General features: G+C 53.1%; 1 protein-coding gene across 1 annotated transcript in view; it reads right to left on the reverse strand.

Annotated features, from left to right (window-relative positions):
- chd7 (chromodomain helicase DNA binding protein 7) overlaps positions 1-12,500 on the reverse strand; it is a 145,167-nt gene that overhangs the window by 91,256 nt on the left and 41,411 nt on the right. Inside the window, exons 2-3 of the mRNA XM_083653826.1 lie at positions 9,109-10,686; positions 7,540-7,871 (exon numbers count right to left, since the gene is read on the reverse strand). Of these exons, the coding sequence (XP_083509952.1) occupies positions 7,540-7,871; positions 9,109-10,570 (1,794 nt within the window). The 5' untranslated portion in view covers positions 10,571-10,686. The remainder of the gene's footprint in view (positions 1-7,539; positions 7,872-9,108; positions 10,687-12,500) is intronic.

Genomic DNA, 12,500 nt, shown 5'->3' on the forward strand with positions numbered 1-12,500 from the left:
AGCAGGGCCTGCACCAGTGCTATGGAGCGGGCCGGCACCAGTGCTATGGAGCGGGCCTGCACCAGTGCTATGGAGCGGGCCGGCACCAGTGCTATGGAGCGGGCCGGCACCAGTGTGCTGGAACTGAAACTGCCAATTCTCAATATCTTTGAATGTGACCGTTTTGGGCCTTGGGAGTGATTTTGTGGACATTGTGCAGCCACAGGTCCCAGAATTAAAAGGAGGCTTTGGTGATTTTCAACCCGCTTCGTCTCATTAGAATGTGAGTAATCTGCAGATGAGCAGCCTTCACCTTGTCTTCATGTGTTCCTGCACTGAGAGGGTTATTCCAGACACTTCTGTGTTAGAATGACACTTAAATGCGTCATTCTGGACACGGAAGTGAACAGATGCTCTGCGCAATGCAGAAAACATACAGAGAAAGTAACTCTCTTATTGTAATCTCTTACCGAGATTACAATGCGGGGTAGAAAATCGGCAAAGCCTTGGTTTAATGAATAAATAAATAATATGACATTTTGGAGGTATTCTGTCATTATAGATAGTGGTAAAGAGCAACTAATATGGTTTGAATGTATGAACCGTTAGGCAAGTCAATGAATTGAATAAAAGGCCCGTAGTCAGTCATTGGCTCACACACACACATACACACACACACACAGGGCTGCATGGTTAATATGAGGGGCTGAGAGGAGCTGGATGGTGTCGAGTTGCACCTCTCAGAGGGTGGAGGTGGAGGGAGGCTGGAGGAGAGAGAGAGAGGGATGAGGAGCTCAGTGAGAGATGGAGAGACACACAGCTAGAGAGACACGAAGGGTTAATGTAGCAGGCAGAGACACTTAACGCTCCCCGAGGGGAGGGAGAGAGAGAGAGAGAGAGAGAGAGAGAGAGAGGCGGAGAGGGGAAGGAGATCCCGTTCTCATCCTTCACCCTCTCCTCCCTCGATCTGTCTGTACTTCTTTCCATCCTTTCCCTCCATCTCTCCATGTATATTGCTTTTTTGCTGGACAAATGCCAGTTCAGTCCGTTTGCCTAAAATCAACCCAGTTTAAGCTTGTATAGCGGACCGCCAAAACCCGGAAACCGGCCCAAATCTAGTTTCAGGGATGCAAAACCCTGGAGTGAAAAACGTGAGCGATACCAGGGCAGACACAAGACAACTAGAAATACAGCATCACTGTTTGGGAGTACCACAACAACACGGCCACAGTGACCTTGAACTTTGACCTTTGTCCACCAAAATCTAACCAGTTCATCGGGGAGTCCAAGTGGATGTTTGAGCCAAATTTGAATGAATTCCGTCAAGGCGTTCCAGAGATATCGCATTAAGGAGCATGAAACGGAAAGGTAGAGAGGTCACAGTGACCTTGAACTTTGACCACCAAAATCTAATCAGTTCATCCTTGAGCCCAAGTGGACGTTTGAGCCAAATTTGAAGAAATTGTCCTCAAGGCGTTCCTGAGATATCGCGTTAACAAGCATGAAAATGACGTTTGTGAGATCACAGTGACCTTGACCTTGAGTCTAATCAGTTCATCCTTGAGTCCAAGTGGACGTTTGAGGCAAATTTCAAGAAATTCCATCAAGACATTCCTGAGATATCGCGCTAACAAACACCGGACGGACATAACGACGGACAACCTGAAAACATTATGACTCCGGCCCGGCTCTCACCGGCGGAGGCATAAAATCACTCATATAAGTGCCCTATTTTGGGATCAAAAGGTGAATGTCACCTAAAGGTGACTAGTTTGCATCCCTGAGTTGTTGCGATGCTATATGCGATATACCATTAGCTACAGCATTGCAGCAGCTATTGTTCCTAGCATCCACAAGCCTAGATGTTATTAGGATGTTAGGAGTATTTACCCGAACATACATTCTTTGATGGTGCAAGGAAACCGGAGCACCCGGAGGAAACCGACACGAACACAGAGAGAACATGCAAAGTCCACACAGGAAGGACCTGGGATGGACCGAGGTTCGAACCCAGCGCTAACCACTGAGCCACCAAACGTTAGCATCTAACGCTAGGGGTGGGAATCTCAAGGCACCTCAAGATTCGATTCTGATTCAGAGGGCTACGATGCGATGATAGAACGATTATCCATGCATCTCGATGCATCACTTTTTTCCCCAATACAGGATTTATTTTTCTCACTGTGACTACTTTTAAAATAAAGTGCATTTGGAATTGCATTGTAATGATCCATCATTCAAATAAACAAATGAATTTACTTCTGTTATCTTAATACAACAAATGCTGCCCTCTGTCACGAGAGTTAGCCACCAGGTGGCACTCAGGGTTCCAAGCATGAAGCAGAGCTAGAAAAAGCAGAGAGGGCAGAAGACGAAGCACAAGCTTGTAGGCTGACGTAGTGTCCTCTAGAGAGAGAGAGTGGCGTCAGCGGAGGACCAAAATGCGAGACTCATTAGCCAATGAACAGCCAGGAATGGGTCTCGCGCTACTTTTGCATGCTAAAATAAAGCTGATAATGTACAATTTGATTCAAGGGATGAAAAACCCTTCAAAGTACAACACAAACTGTCTATTTTGCTGCAACTCGACAGTGCTGCTTTTTTTACTCAAGAGTTCCACTTTCTACTTCCTGGGGGAAAAAATGGTCCACTGGAGTGAATGGAGATGTCGGAACTCTTCTATTATACGGCTCTGGGTTGACGTGACATTTTTGAATGCTCCACGGTAAAAAATAATTGTGGGAACAAGGTCCGGTTTAACGTGACTCATTGTTGCAGCTTGCCATTTCCTTTGTTGTACTCGGCTGCAGACCCGAATTATAAACCGGAAACTGGAGTACGTTATAAAAGTTATAAATATAGTCACGTTATAAACAACTAACCAACGCTGCGGGTCCGTATGGAAACAGTGTTACTCGAAATGGTTAAAAGTTAAATCAATTTGGTCATTCAGTGGCGTTTTACTGCCATGTAAAGTAACTATTACGCTAGCCGTTAGCATTAGCCACAGTAGCCGACTACCCACAATGCATTACGTTATCCCACCACCCGAACGACACGGCTGTAGAGCAGAATGGCTCTGCTGTAAAATCCTCAGACGTTTTTTTGGTCAAGTTAAAACAGTGTAAAAAAAATTACACCGGAAGCGGAAGAAGCACCCATCAGGCATCATGGCAGCTAGAAATAAGGTGGATACGCTATGTTATTGACGTTCACTTGCAATAAAGAACGAGTCTAAAACAGATCACCTGACTGGACATCCATCATATAAACATGGTGCCGGAAGTGAAACCTTGATGACGCGACAGGACACAACATAACGGGTCAATCAGAAGGCGGGACAGCATTGATTCCACCAGAGCTAAGTTCAACTTCATAAGCTAACGTGCTAGCTGCTAACCGACGAGCCATGGCTTTCTCTATTCCCGTACCAACGGACAAGAAAGGCGACACATACAGCAACTGGACATTCTTTAGAGCACAATGGGAAAACTATGAGATTGCAACAGGACTGGACAGAAAGACACAAAATAGTGAGAGGCTAGGGAAGCTGCAGGGTACAGTATGGCAGCTCACTGACAGACAGGCTGTGTGAGTGGGGGGAGGGGTGAGACAGACAGGGTACAGTATGGCAGCTCACTGACAGACAGGTTGTGTGAGTGGGGGGAGGGGTGAGACAGACAGGGTACAGTATGGCAGCTCACTGACAGACAGGCTGTGTGAGTGGGGGGAGGGGTGAGACAGACAGGGTACAGTATGGCAGCTCACTGACAGACAGGCTGTGTGAGTGGGGGGAGGGGTGAGACAGACAGGGTACAGTATGGCAGCTCACTGACAGACAGGCTGTGTGAGTGGGGGGAGGGGTGAGACAGACAGGGTACAGTATGGCAGCTCACTGACAGACAGGCTGTGTGAGTGGGGGGAGGGGTGAGACAGACAGGGTACAGTATGGCAGCTCACTGACAGACAGGCTGTGTGAGTGGGGGGAGGGGTGAGACAGACAGGGTACAGAATGGCAGCTCACTGACAGACAGACTGTGTGAGTGGGGGGAGGGGTGAGACAGACAGGGTACAGTATGGCAGCTCACTGACAGACTGTGTGAGTGGGGGGAGGGGTGAGACAGACAGGGTACAGTATGGCAGCTCACTGACAGACAGGCTGTGTGAGTGGGGGGAGGGGTGAGACAGACAGGGTACAGAATGGCAGCTCACTGACAGACAGGCTGTGTGAGTGGGGGGAGGGGTGAGACAGACAGGGTACAGTATGGCAGCTCACTGACAGACAGGCTGTGTGAGTGGGGGAGGGGTGAGACAGACAGGGTACAGAATGGCAGCTCACTGACAGACAGGCTGTGTGAGTGGGGGGAGGGGTGAGACAGACAGGGTACAGTATGGCAGCTCACTGACAGACAGGCTGTGTGAGTGGGGGGAGGGGTGAGACAGACAGGGTACAGTATGGCAGCTCACTGACAGACAGACTGTGTGAGTGGGGGAGGGGTGAGACAGACAGGGTACAGTATGGCAGCTCACTGACAGACAGGCTGTGTGAGTGGGGGGAGGGGTGAGACAGACAGGGTACAGTATGGCAGCTCACTGACAGACAGGTTGTGTGAGTGGGGGGAGGGGTGAGACAGACAGGGTACAGTATGGCAGCTCACTGACAGACAGGCTGTGTGAGTGGGGGGAGGGGTGAGACAGACAGGGTACAGTATGGCAGCGGGGGAGGGGTGAGACAGGCATCTTAGATGTCAACCAGAGTGCTGCACGCAACACACTGTGTGTGTGTGTGTGTGTGTGTGTGTGTGTGTGTGTGTGTGTGTGTGGGTGGGTGTGTGTGGGTGAGTGTGTGTGTGTGTGGGTGTGATGTAGAATAAAGGTCGCAGAGCAGCAGTGCTCTATCAGAGCTGTGACCTTGAGCTGCTGACGAAGGCATGCACGTGTGTGTGTGTGTGTGTGTGTGTGTGTGTGTGTGTGTGTGTGTGTGTGTGTGTGTGTGTGTGTGTGTGTAATAACCATGCTTAGTGAACAGATGGAGCTTAGAGTACCAGACATACAGTCATCATGACTGACTGACCGGCTTGGGGTGTGTGTGTGTGTGTGTGTGTCTCTCTCTTTCTAACAAGTGCACCATGATGCACAGAAAGTCCTCCCTCCCCCGCCACACACACCCCCCCCCCACACACACACACACACACACCACTCCTCCAGCCAGGCTATCCCGTTTCCCCAGGCATGCCAACCCTTTCCAGACCACACTAGCCCAACAACACTGTTGCGCGTGTGTGTGTGTGTGTACGTGCGTGTGTGTACTGTACACTGATGGGGGGGGGGCTCCCAGGCCCGCGGCTAGAGCCAGGACAGCGCATGGAGCGCACCCAGGCGAGGAGCGGGGCTCACCAGTCAACCTGGCAACTAGGTCAGGAGCGCTGGATAAATTAACTGTGACGGCTGAAATGTCAACCACGAAACGCCTCGACACAGGGAGGGGGCGGGGCGTGTGTGTGTGTGTGTGTGTGTGGGGGGGGGGGGGGGTAGCCGATGAGAGGAGAGGGGAGTGGTGTGAACGAGGGAGAGGACTAGATCTGTGTGTGTGTGTGTGTGTGTGTGTGTGTGTGTGGCCACAGGGCTGCTATTGTGCGTGGATGGGTCAGTGGAGAAAGGGGGCTTTGAGCAACAAAACAAGCTAATGGAAGCTGGGGGCACGTGACGCAAGCAGCAACACACACACACACACACACACACACACACACACACACACGCGCGCACATACACACACACACACACACACACACACACACACACACACACAGCCATTGAGAACTGCCAACCTCCTCTTCCAACCAGCCCTACCCCCTCTTTTGCTAGAGATCCTGGACCCTCTCGCTCTCTTTAGATCTTTGGTTGTTCACCAGCCCCCTCTTATCATTTGATCGCCCCCGCTCCCTCTGTCTTCCTCATGGTCTCCCTCTCTTTCCCACTCTCCTCTAACCCTACATATCCAGCTACACACATGGCACCAGACAAGACCAACAGTAAGAGACAGAGAGAGAGATGGAGGTGGAGAGAGATGTAGGGAGAGAGAGAGAGATGTAGGGAGAGAGATGTAGGGAGAGAGATATGTAGGGAGGGAGGAGAGATGTAGGGAGAGAGATGTAGGGAGAGAGAGAGAGATGTAGGGAGAGAGATATGTAGGGAGGGAGGAGAGATGTAGGGAGAGAGATGTAGGGAGAGAGAGAGATGTAGGGAGAGAGATGTAGGGAGAGAGATATGTAGGGAGGGAGGAGAGATGTAGGGAGAGAGATGGAGGGAGAGAGAGAGATGTAAGGAGAGAGAGAGATGTAGGGAGAGAGATGTAGGGAGAGAGAGAGATGTAGGGAGAGAGATGTAGGGAGAGAGATATGTAGGGAGGGAGGAGAGATGTAGGGAGAGAGATGGAGGGAGAGAGAGAGATGTAGGGAGAGAGAGATGTAGGGAGAGAGATGTAGGGAGAGAGAAATGTAGGGAGGGAGGAGAGATGTAGGGAGAGAGATGGAGGGAGAGAGAGAGATGTAGGGAGAGAGAGATATGTGGAGAGAGAGATGTAGGGAGGGAGGAGAGAGATGTAGGGAGAGAGATGGAGGGAGAGAGAGATGTAGAGAGAGAGAGATGTAGGGAGAGAGAGATGTAGGGAGAGAGATGTAGGGAGAGAGATGTAGGGAGAGAGAGATGTAGGGAGAGAAAGATGTAGGGAGAGAGAGAGATGTAGGGAGAGAGAGATGTAGAGGGAGAGAGAGATGTAGGGAGAGAGAGAGATGTAGGGAGAGAGAGAGATGGAGGGAGAGAGAGATGTAGGCAGAGAGAGATGTAGGGAGTAGGGAGAGAGATGTAGGGAGAGAGAGAGATGTAGGGAGAGAGAGATGTAGGGAGAGAGAGATGTAGGGAGAGAGAGATGTAGGGAGAGACAGATGTAGGGAGAGAGAGAGAGATGTAGAGAGAGAGATGTAGGGAGAGAGAGAGCGGAAGGAGAGGAGACGAGGAGGAGGGAGGGACAGGAAGGGAGGTTTCCTCTACTTAGGGGCGAGGTGAGGGAGAGAGAGAGGGAGGAGAGATTATGCTGGTGGCGCCTGTGTGTGTGTGTGTGTGTGTGTGTGTGTGTGTGTGTGTGTGTGTGTGTGTGAGGATATGCAGCTCACAGGAAACAAACAGCTGTAAAAATCCATTTCCCACACGCACACACGGAAACACAACCGCAGAAGCTCACACACGCACTACACACATAAGGCCACCAGCAGCAGACACAAGAGGCAAAACACACACAGATATGAACACACACACACGCACACACACACACAGCCCAACCCCCACCCAACCAGGGCCTGATGCACCGCTGTGTTCTCAAATGTCAGGCGCGCGCGCGCGCGCGCACACACACACACACACACATTCCCCCACCCACATGAAAAATAAACATCCACACAGAATACACCCACACATGAAAACAAACACACATGCCGTCTCACACACACACACACACACACACACGCTGCCACATGAAAGTGTGGTTGTTTGCTGGAGACTCACCTGTATGTGAGGCACTTTCTGCGGGGTGAGAGGGGGCGAGGAGAGCGGGTGGGACGCGGGCGGCGCCCATGGGTGGGAGGCCTGGTTGGGCGGAGGGGGCGTGCTCTGCAGCCGGTGGGGGTGGGGGGGCAGGTGTGCGTGCTGCGTCTGGGCACCCTGGGCGGGTGGCGCTAAGCCCTGGTTGGGGGGCGGGCCTCCGAGCTGACCGACGCCCGGCGCGCCCTGGAAGCCCAGGGGAGCGGGCTGCAGTGGCTGCCCGCCTCGGGAGGCCTGCTGCTGGGCCTGGAGCAGACGCTGGTCGCCCCCCTGGCTGACTGGGCCTTCGTGAGGCCCTGACGAGCAGGAAAGAAGGACACAATCATCACTCACCAGGTGCATGAAGGGAACAGCCACATGGTGACAGGCATCCAAATGTGTCACCCTCATTTCACAACAACAGAGAGAAGGAAAAGTGACACGTCGATGTAGGGCTGGTCTCCATAGTGTGATATGAACACAGATATCATCTGAGAGTTTGGATATCATATATTGTGATATTGTGATGTCACTGATGATGTCATAGACATTGTGACATCATCAGTGATGTCACAATTGCCCGAGTGTAACCAAAAACCACAATTGCTCGAGTGACATCACTGATGATGTCATAGATGATGATGTCATAGACGATGATGTCACAATGTCTATGAAATCATCAGTGACGTGGGCTCTCTGCGTGCGATTTTGGTCCGCGATCTTTACTAACTTACCAGACTGTTGTAGCTGTTCCATTATTTGCCTTTACCCACTTATAATATCCACATCACTGACGATTGTTTATCAAAAATCTCATTGTGTGAATATTTTGTGAGCGCACCGATAGTCAGGGAAGCAAACCGTGTCTTTGCATTTTATTTTGATCACAGTCTCGTTTTAATAAAAGTTCTTGTGACATCTCACATGCGGCTTCCACTTACAACTGAACATTTAGCTTACTTGGTATAAAATACTGAGATATATACAGTATTGTGTATCGCCAAAAATAAAGCGATTGATAAGATTTTGGGTCCGTATCGCACAGCCCTACTTCGATGCAGGGATGAACTTTTGGGACAGAGTGCGAGCGGCGGGCAGGAGGGAGTGTTCTGTATGATGCATAGATCCAGTCCATGTTGGATCCAGTCCAACAGAACCAGGACGGGCCCAGTGCACTCCGCTCACATGGGGGCTGAAGGAGGAACGTGTACCTTAGCAGAGTGACCCAGGCTCAGTGTGGCTGGAGATGCTTTTGAAATGTACTGTGTTTAGCATCAGATAGTTGTGCTTATGTCAGACTCCTCCTGAAACACAGCTCTCTCTCTGTGTGCAGGGCTAATTGAGTCATTGACTCTGGCCTATATTCTCCTCCCATCTAGGACACACCTGCATGAAAGAAATGGTGGCACGGTGACGCTCTTTAAGGCTGACTGAGTCTCATGGCAATTTAACCATCCTTCATCCTTCCCAATTAAAGGCAAGTATTCAATTTGAGTCAGCTGGGAACAAGGAGGAACATTAAATGTCTGCTGAAAATCCATCTCGAGTGCTTACCTTGCTGTGGCTGGTGCTGGGGCCGGTTTGGGCCGATTTGGGGCCCGCGCTGCGGCCCCATGCCTGGGTACATCTGCCCTGCGCCGGGGGGCATGTTGTGGGGGTGCTGGTGTTGAGGGTGTGGCTGGGGGTGGGCGGTAGACAGTGGGGGCTGGGGAGTCCTCTGGGGCAGGGCCATGGGGTTGGGGGGAGACTGTAGGGCCGTGTACCCCGAAACCTCCGGGGGAACGGCTAGCCCCGCGCTCGGCGGTCGGCCCTGCTGAGGAGGGGGAGTGGGCGTGCCCAAACCCCGCATGGGGGACATGGAGGAGGGGGAGGGGTAGGATCCCTGAGCTGGGGGGGCAAGGTGAGGTTGCGGTTGGCTTTGGGGCTGGGGCAGGCTCTGGGGGTGCTGGGGGTGGGTTTGGGGGTGCATAGGCTGCCCCTGCTGCATCTGGGCAGAGTGGGGCTGATGGGGTTGGGGTTGGTGTGTTGGTCCAGGGGGGTATCGCTGTCCTTGTGGCCCAGCCGCAGGGCCTGATCCCTGGGTATACCTCTGGCCCAGCTGCCCTGGTCCCATGGGCTGGCTGGTGTTAGCACTGACATTAGCATTAGCTCCCTGGCCCATCCCAGGTCCCAGCCCCTGACCCATGGATCCATACTGGGCCTGATAGCCGGGGTACTGGCCACCGCCAAAACCAGCCATGCCCTGATGGTGCTGGTGAGGGTGTGGAGGCTGCCGGGAGGGGGAGTGTGGGTATCGGGGTGTGTGGCCCATGTTAGGGTAGCCCTGGGGTTGCGGCTGGGGCTGCTGGGGGTGTCCCATCCCAACATGCCCCAGGTAGTGAGCCGGGTCCTGAGCAGCAGGGGGCGCCATGCTCTGTGGAGGGTAGTGTTGGTTCATGCGAGCTGCGTTGGGAGCGGGCTGGCCTTGCATCCCGCCGTAGTCGCCCCGAGACATCTGATAAGCTCCCATCTGATTGGGCACGCCCCCTGGCTGCGTCGGAGGCTGCTGATAGGCCGTTCGGCTCTGCTGCTGCTGCTGCTGCTGGCCCCAAACTCCGCCCCCGCCTCCGCCAGCATCACCCGGGTAAGCGTGGGGGTTCGTGGGGTTGTTGTGGTAGCGGCCGGCCATGCCGTTCATGGCCGTGTTAACGTTGGGCGGGCCCTGGCTGGGGCCATTTTGGCCCATCATTCGTCCCCCAGGGCCCCCCGCCTGGTCGTAGCCTGTGTAGGGACTGTGGTCATACAGCTGCCCCAGTTTAGGCTGCCCCGGGCCGGGTCCGGTGCCGTGGAGCATCCCCTGGTGGTAGCCGCTGGCCCCCTGGTGCTCGTGGCCCAGAGAGGTGCTGGTCTGCTGGGCTAGAGGGTTGGGCTGGCCCGGGGCGGGCTGCTGAGGAAAACAGTCTCCTAAAGCATCTAAGCCGTCTGAGAACAGCCCTGCATCGTCCCCAAACAAACTCAACATCCCTGGGTCCGCCATGGCTGGGTGGGGGGCCCACGGATGCAGGGATTGGATGCAGGCAGGTGTGTTGTGCGGTGAGGAGCTAATCAGTTAGCTGCTAATCTGAAGCCTGCTACTCCATGGTCCTCCTGCTCCTAGAGAGACAGACAGAGGGGTAGAGGGGAGAGGATGGGCAGAACAGAGAGAGGGGAGAGAAAGAGAGACAGCACAGTATTAGTGTTGGCAATACCACCACCAACAGCCCCTCACCCCTAAAGGCCCTCCCCCCTAAAGGCCCTCCCCCCACAGGCTGAGAGTTTCTGAGCAGTGCTGCATGTTTAGCAAGTAAATCAGTTGTAAACCACCCCAGAACCCCCCCCCCCCAACACACACACACACACACACAAAATCCCTCCACACAGTCACCATACACATTAGCACTCCCCCAAACCCTCCCCTCCCCCACCCGTTTCCATTTTACTACCAAACAAAAGAACTTCTTTCTTTTCCAACACACTCGAGTCATTGAGAGAGTGTGTGTGTGTGTGTGTGTGTGTGTGTGTATGTGTGTATCTGTGTGTGTGTGTGTGTGTGTGTGTGTGTGTGTCTGTGTGTGTGTCTGTGTGTCTGTGTGTGTGTGTATCTGTGTGTGTGTGTGTGTGTGTGTGTGTGTGTGTGTGTGTGTGTGTGTGCGTGTGTATCTCTGTGTGTGTGTGTGTGTGTGTGTGTGTATATCTGTGTGTGTGTGTGTGTGTGTGTGTGTGTCTGTGTGTGTGTGTGTGTGTGTCTGTGTCTGTGTGTGTGTTAGAACAAAAGACCCAGCAGATGCAACTCTGTTTGAACAGCAGCAGCTGCCAACCAACCAGCCATCCAGCCAGCCAACAAGCCAGCTAGTCAACCAGCCATCCAGACAACCAGCCAGCCAACCAGCCAACCAACCAACCAACCAGCCAGCCAACCAACCAACCAACCAATCAACCAACCAGCTAATCAGCCAGCAAGCCGGAGAGCTATTCAGCAAACCACAGTCAGTCAGCCAGCCAGTCAACCAGTCAGCTAGCTAGCTAGTTCAGCAGCCAGTCAGTCAACCAAGCAGTAGGCTAGTAGTCAACCAGTTAGTCACATAGACAAGTCAGTCAACCAGCCAGTCAAGACCTGGCAGATGTGTGAAGACAGACTAGCACCTGCTACCACACCAGCCTCCGTGTGTGTGCTGTGTGTGTGTGTGTGTGTGTGTGTGTGTGTGTGTGTGTGTACGTGTGTGTGTGTGTGTGTGTGCATGGTGTGTGTGTGTGTGTGTGTGTGAGTGAGTGAGAGTGTGAAGGAAAGTAGGTGTATCTCAGCATGCATGAATGAGTGTGTGTAGGGTTGGGCCATATGACAGAGTGAGACAGGCAGTCTGCGGGGGAGGGTAGCTTGTTGCTTCTATAGGTCCAGACACATCAAACCCCCACGTCACAGAGTCACAGAGTCACAGAGTCACAGAGCGAGCGGACGAACGAAGGCCGACTGTTGCGTCGCCTCACGTCGCCTGTGTCAGCGCCAAAAAGATGCATTTGACACCACACACCCCAAACACTACAGCCGACAGGCAACTAGCACGTAGGTTGTGCGCCCGCGTGACCTGCGAGACCTAGCACTGCAGGTTAGGGAGGCCACAGTGAGACCTAGCACTGCAGGTTAGGGAGGCCACAGTGAGACCTAGCACTGCAGGTTAGGGAGGCCACAGTGAGACCTAGCACTGCAGGTTAGGGAGGCCACAGTGAGACCTAGCACTGCAGGTTAGGGAGGCCACAGTGATACCTAGCACTGCAGGTTAGGGAGGCCACAGTGAGACCTAGCACTGCAGGTTAGGGAGGCCACAGTGAGACCTAGCACTGCAGGTTAGGGAGGCCAGAGTGAGACCTAGCACTGCAGGTTAGGGAGGCCACAGTGAGACCTAGCACTGCAGGTTAGGGAGGCCACAGTG

This window comes from Poromitra crassiceps (assembly GCF_964638095.1).
Source record: "Poromitra crassiceps genome assembly, chromosome: 17".
Classification (NCBI taxonomy): Eukaryota; Metazoa; Chordata; class Actinopteri; order Beryciformes; family Melamphaidae; genus Poromitra; species Poromitra crassiceps.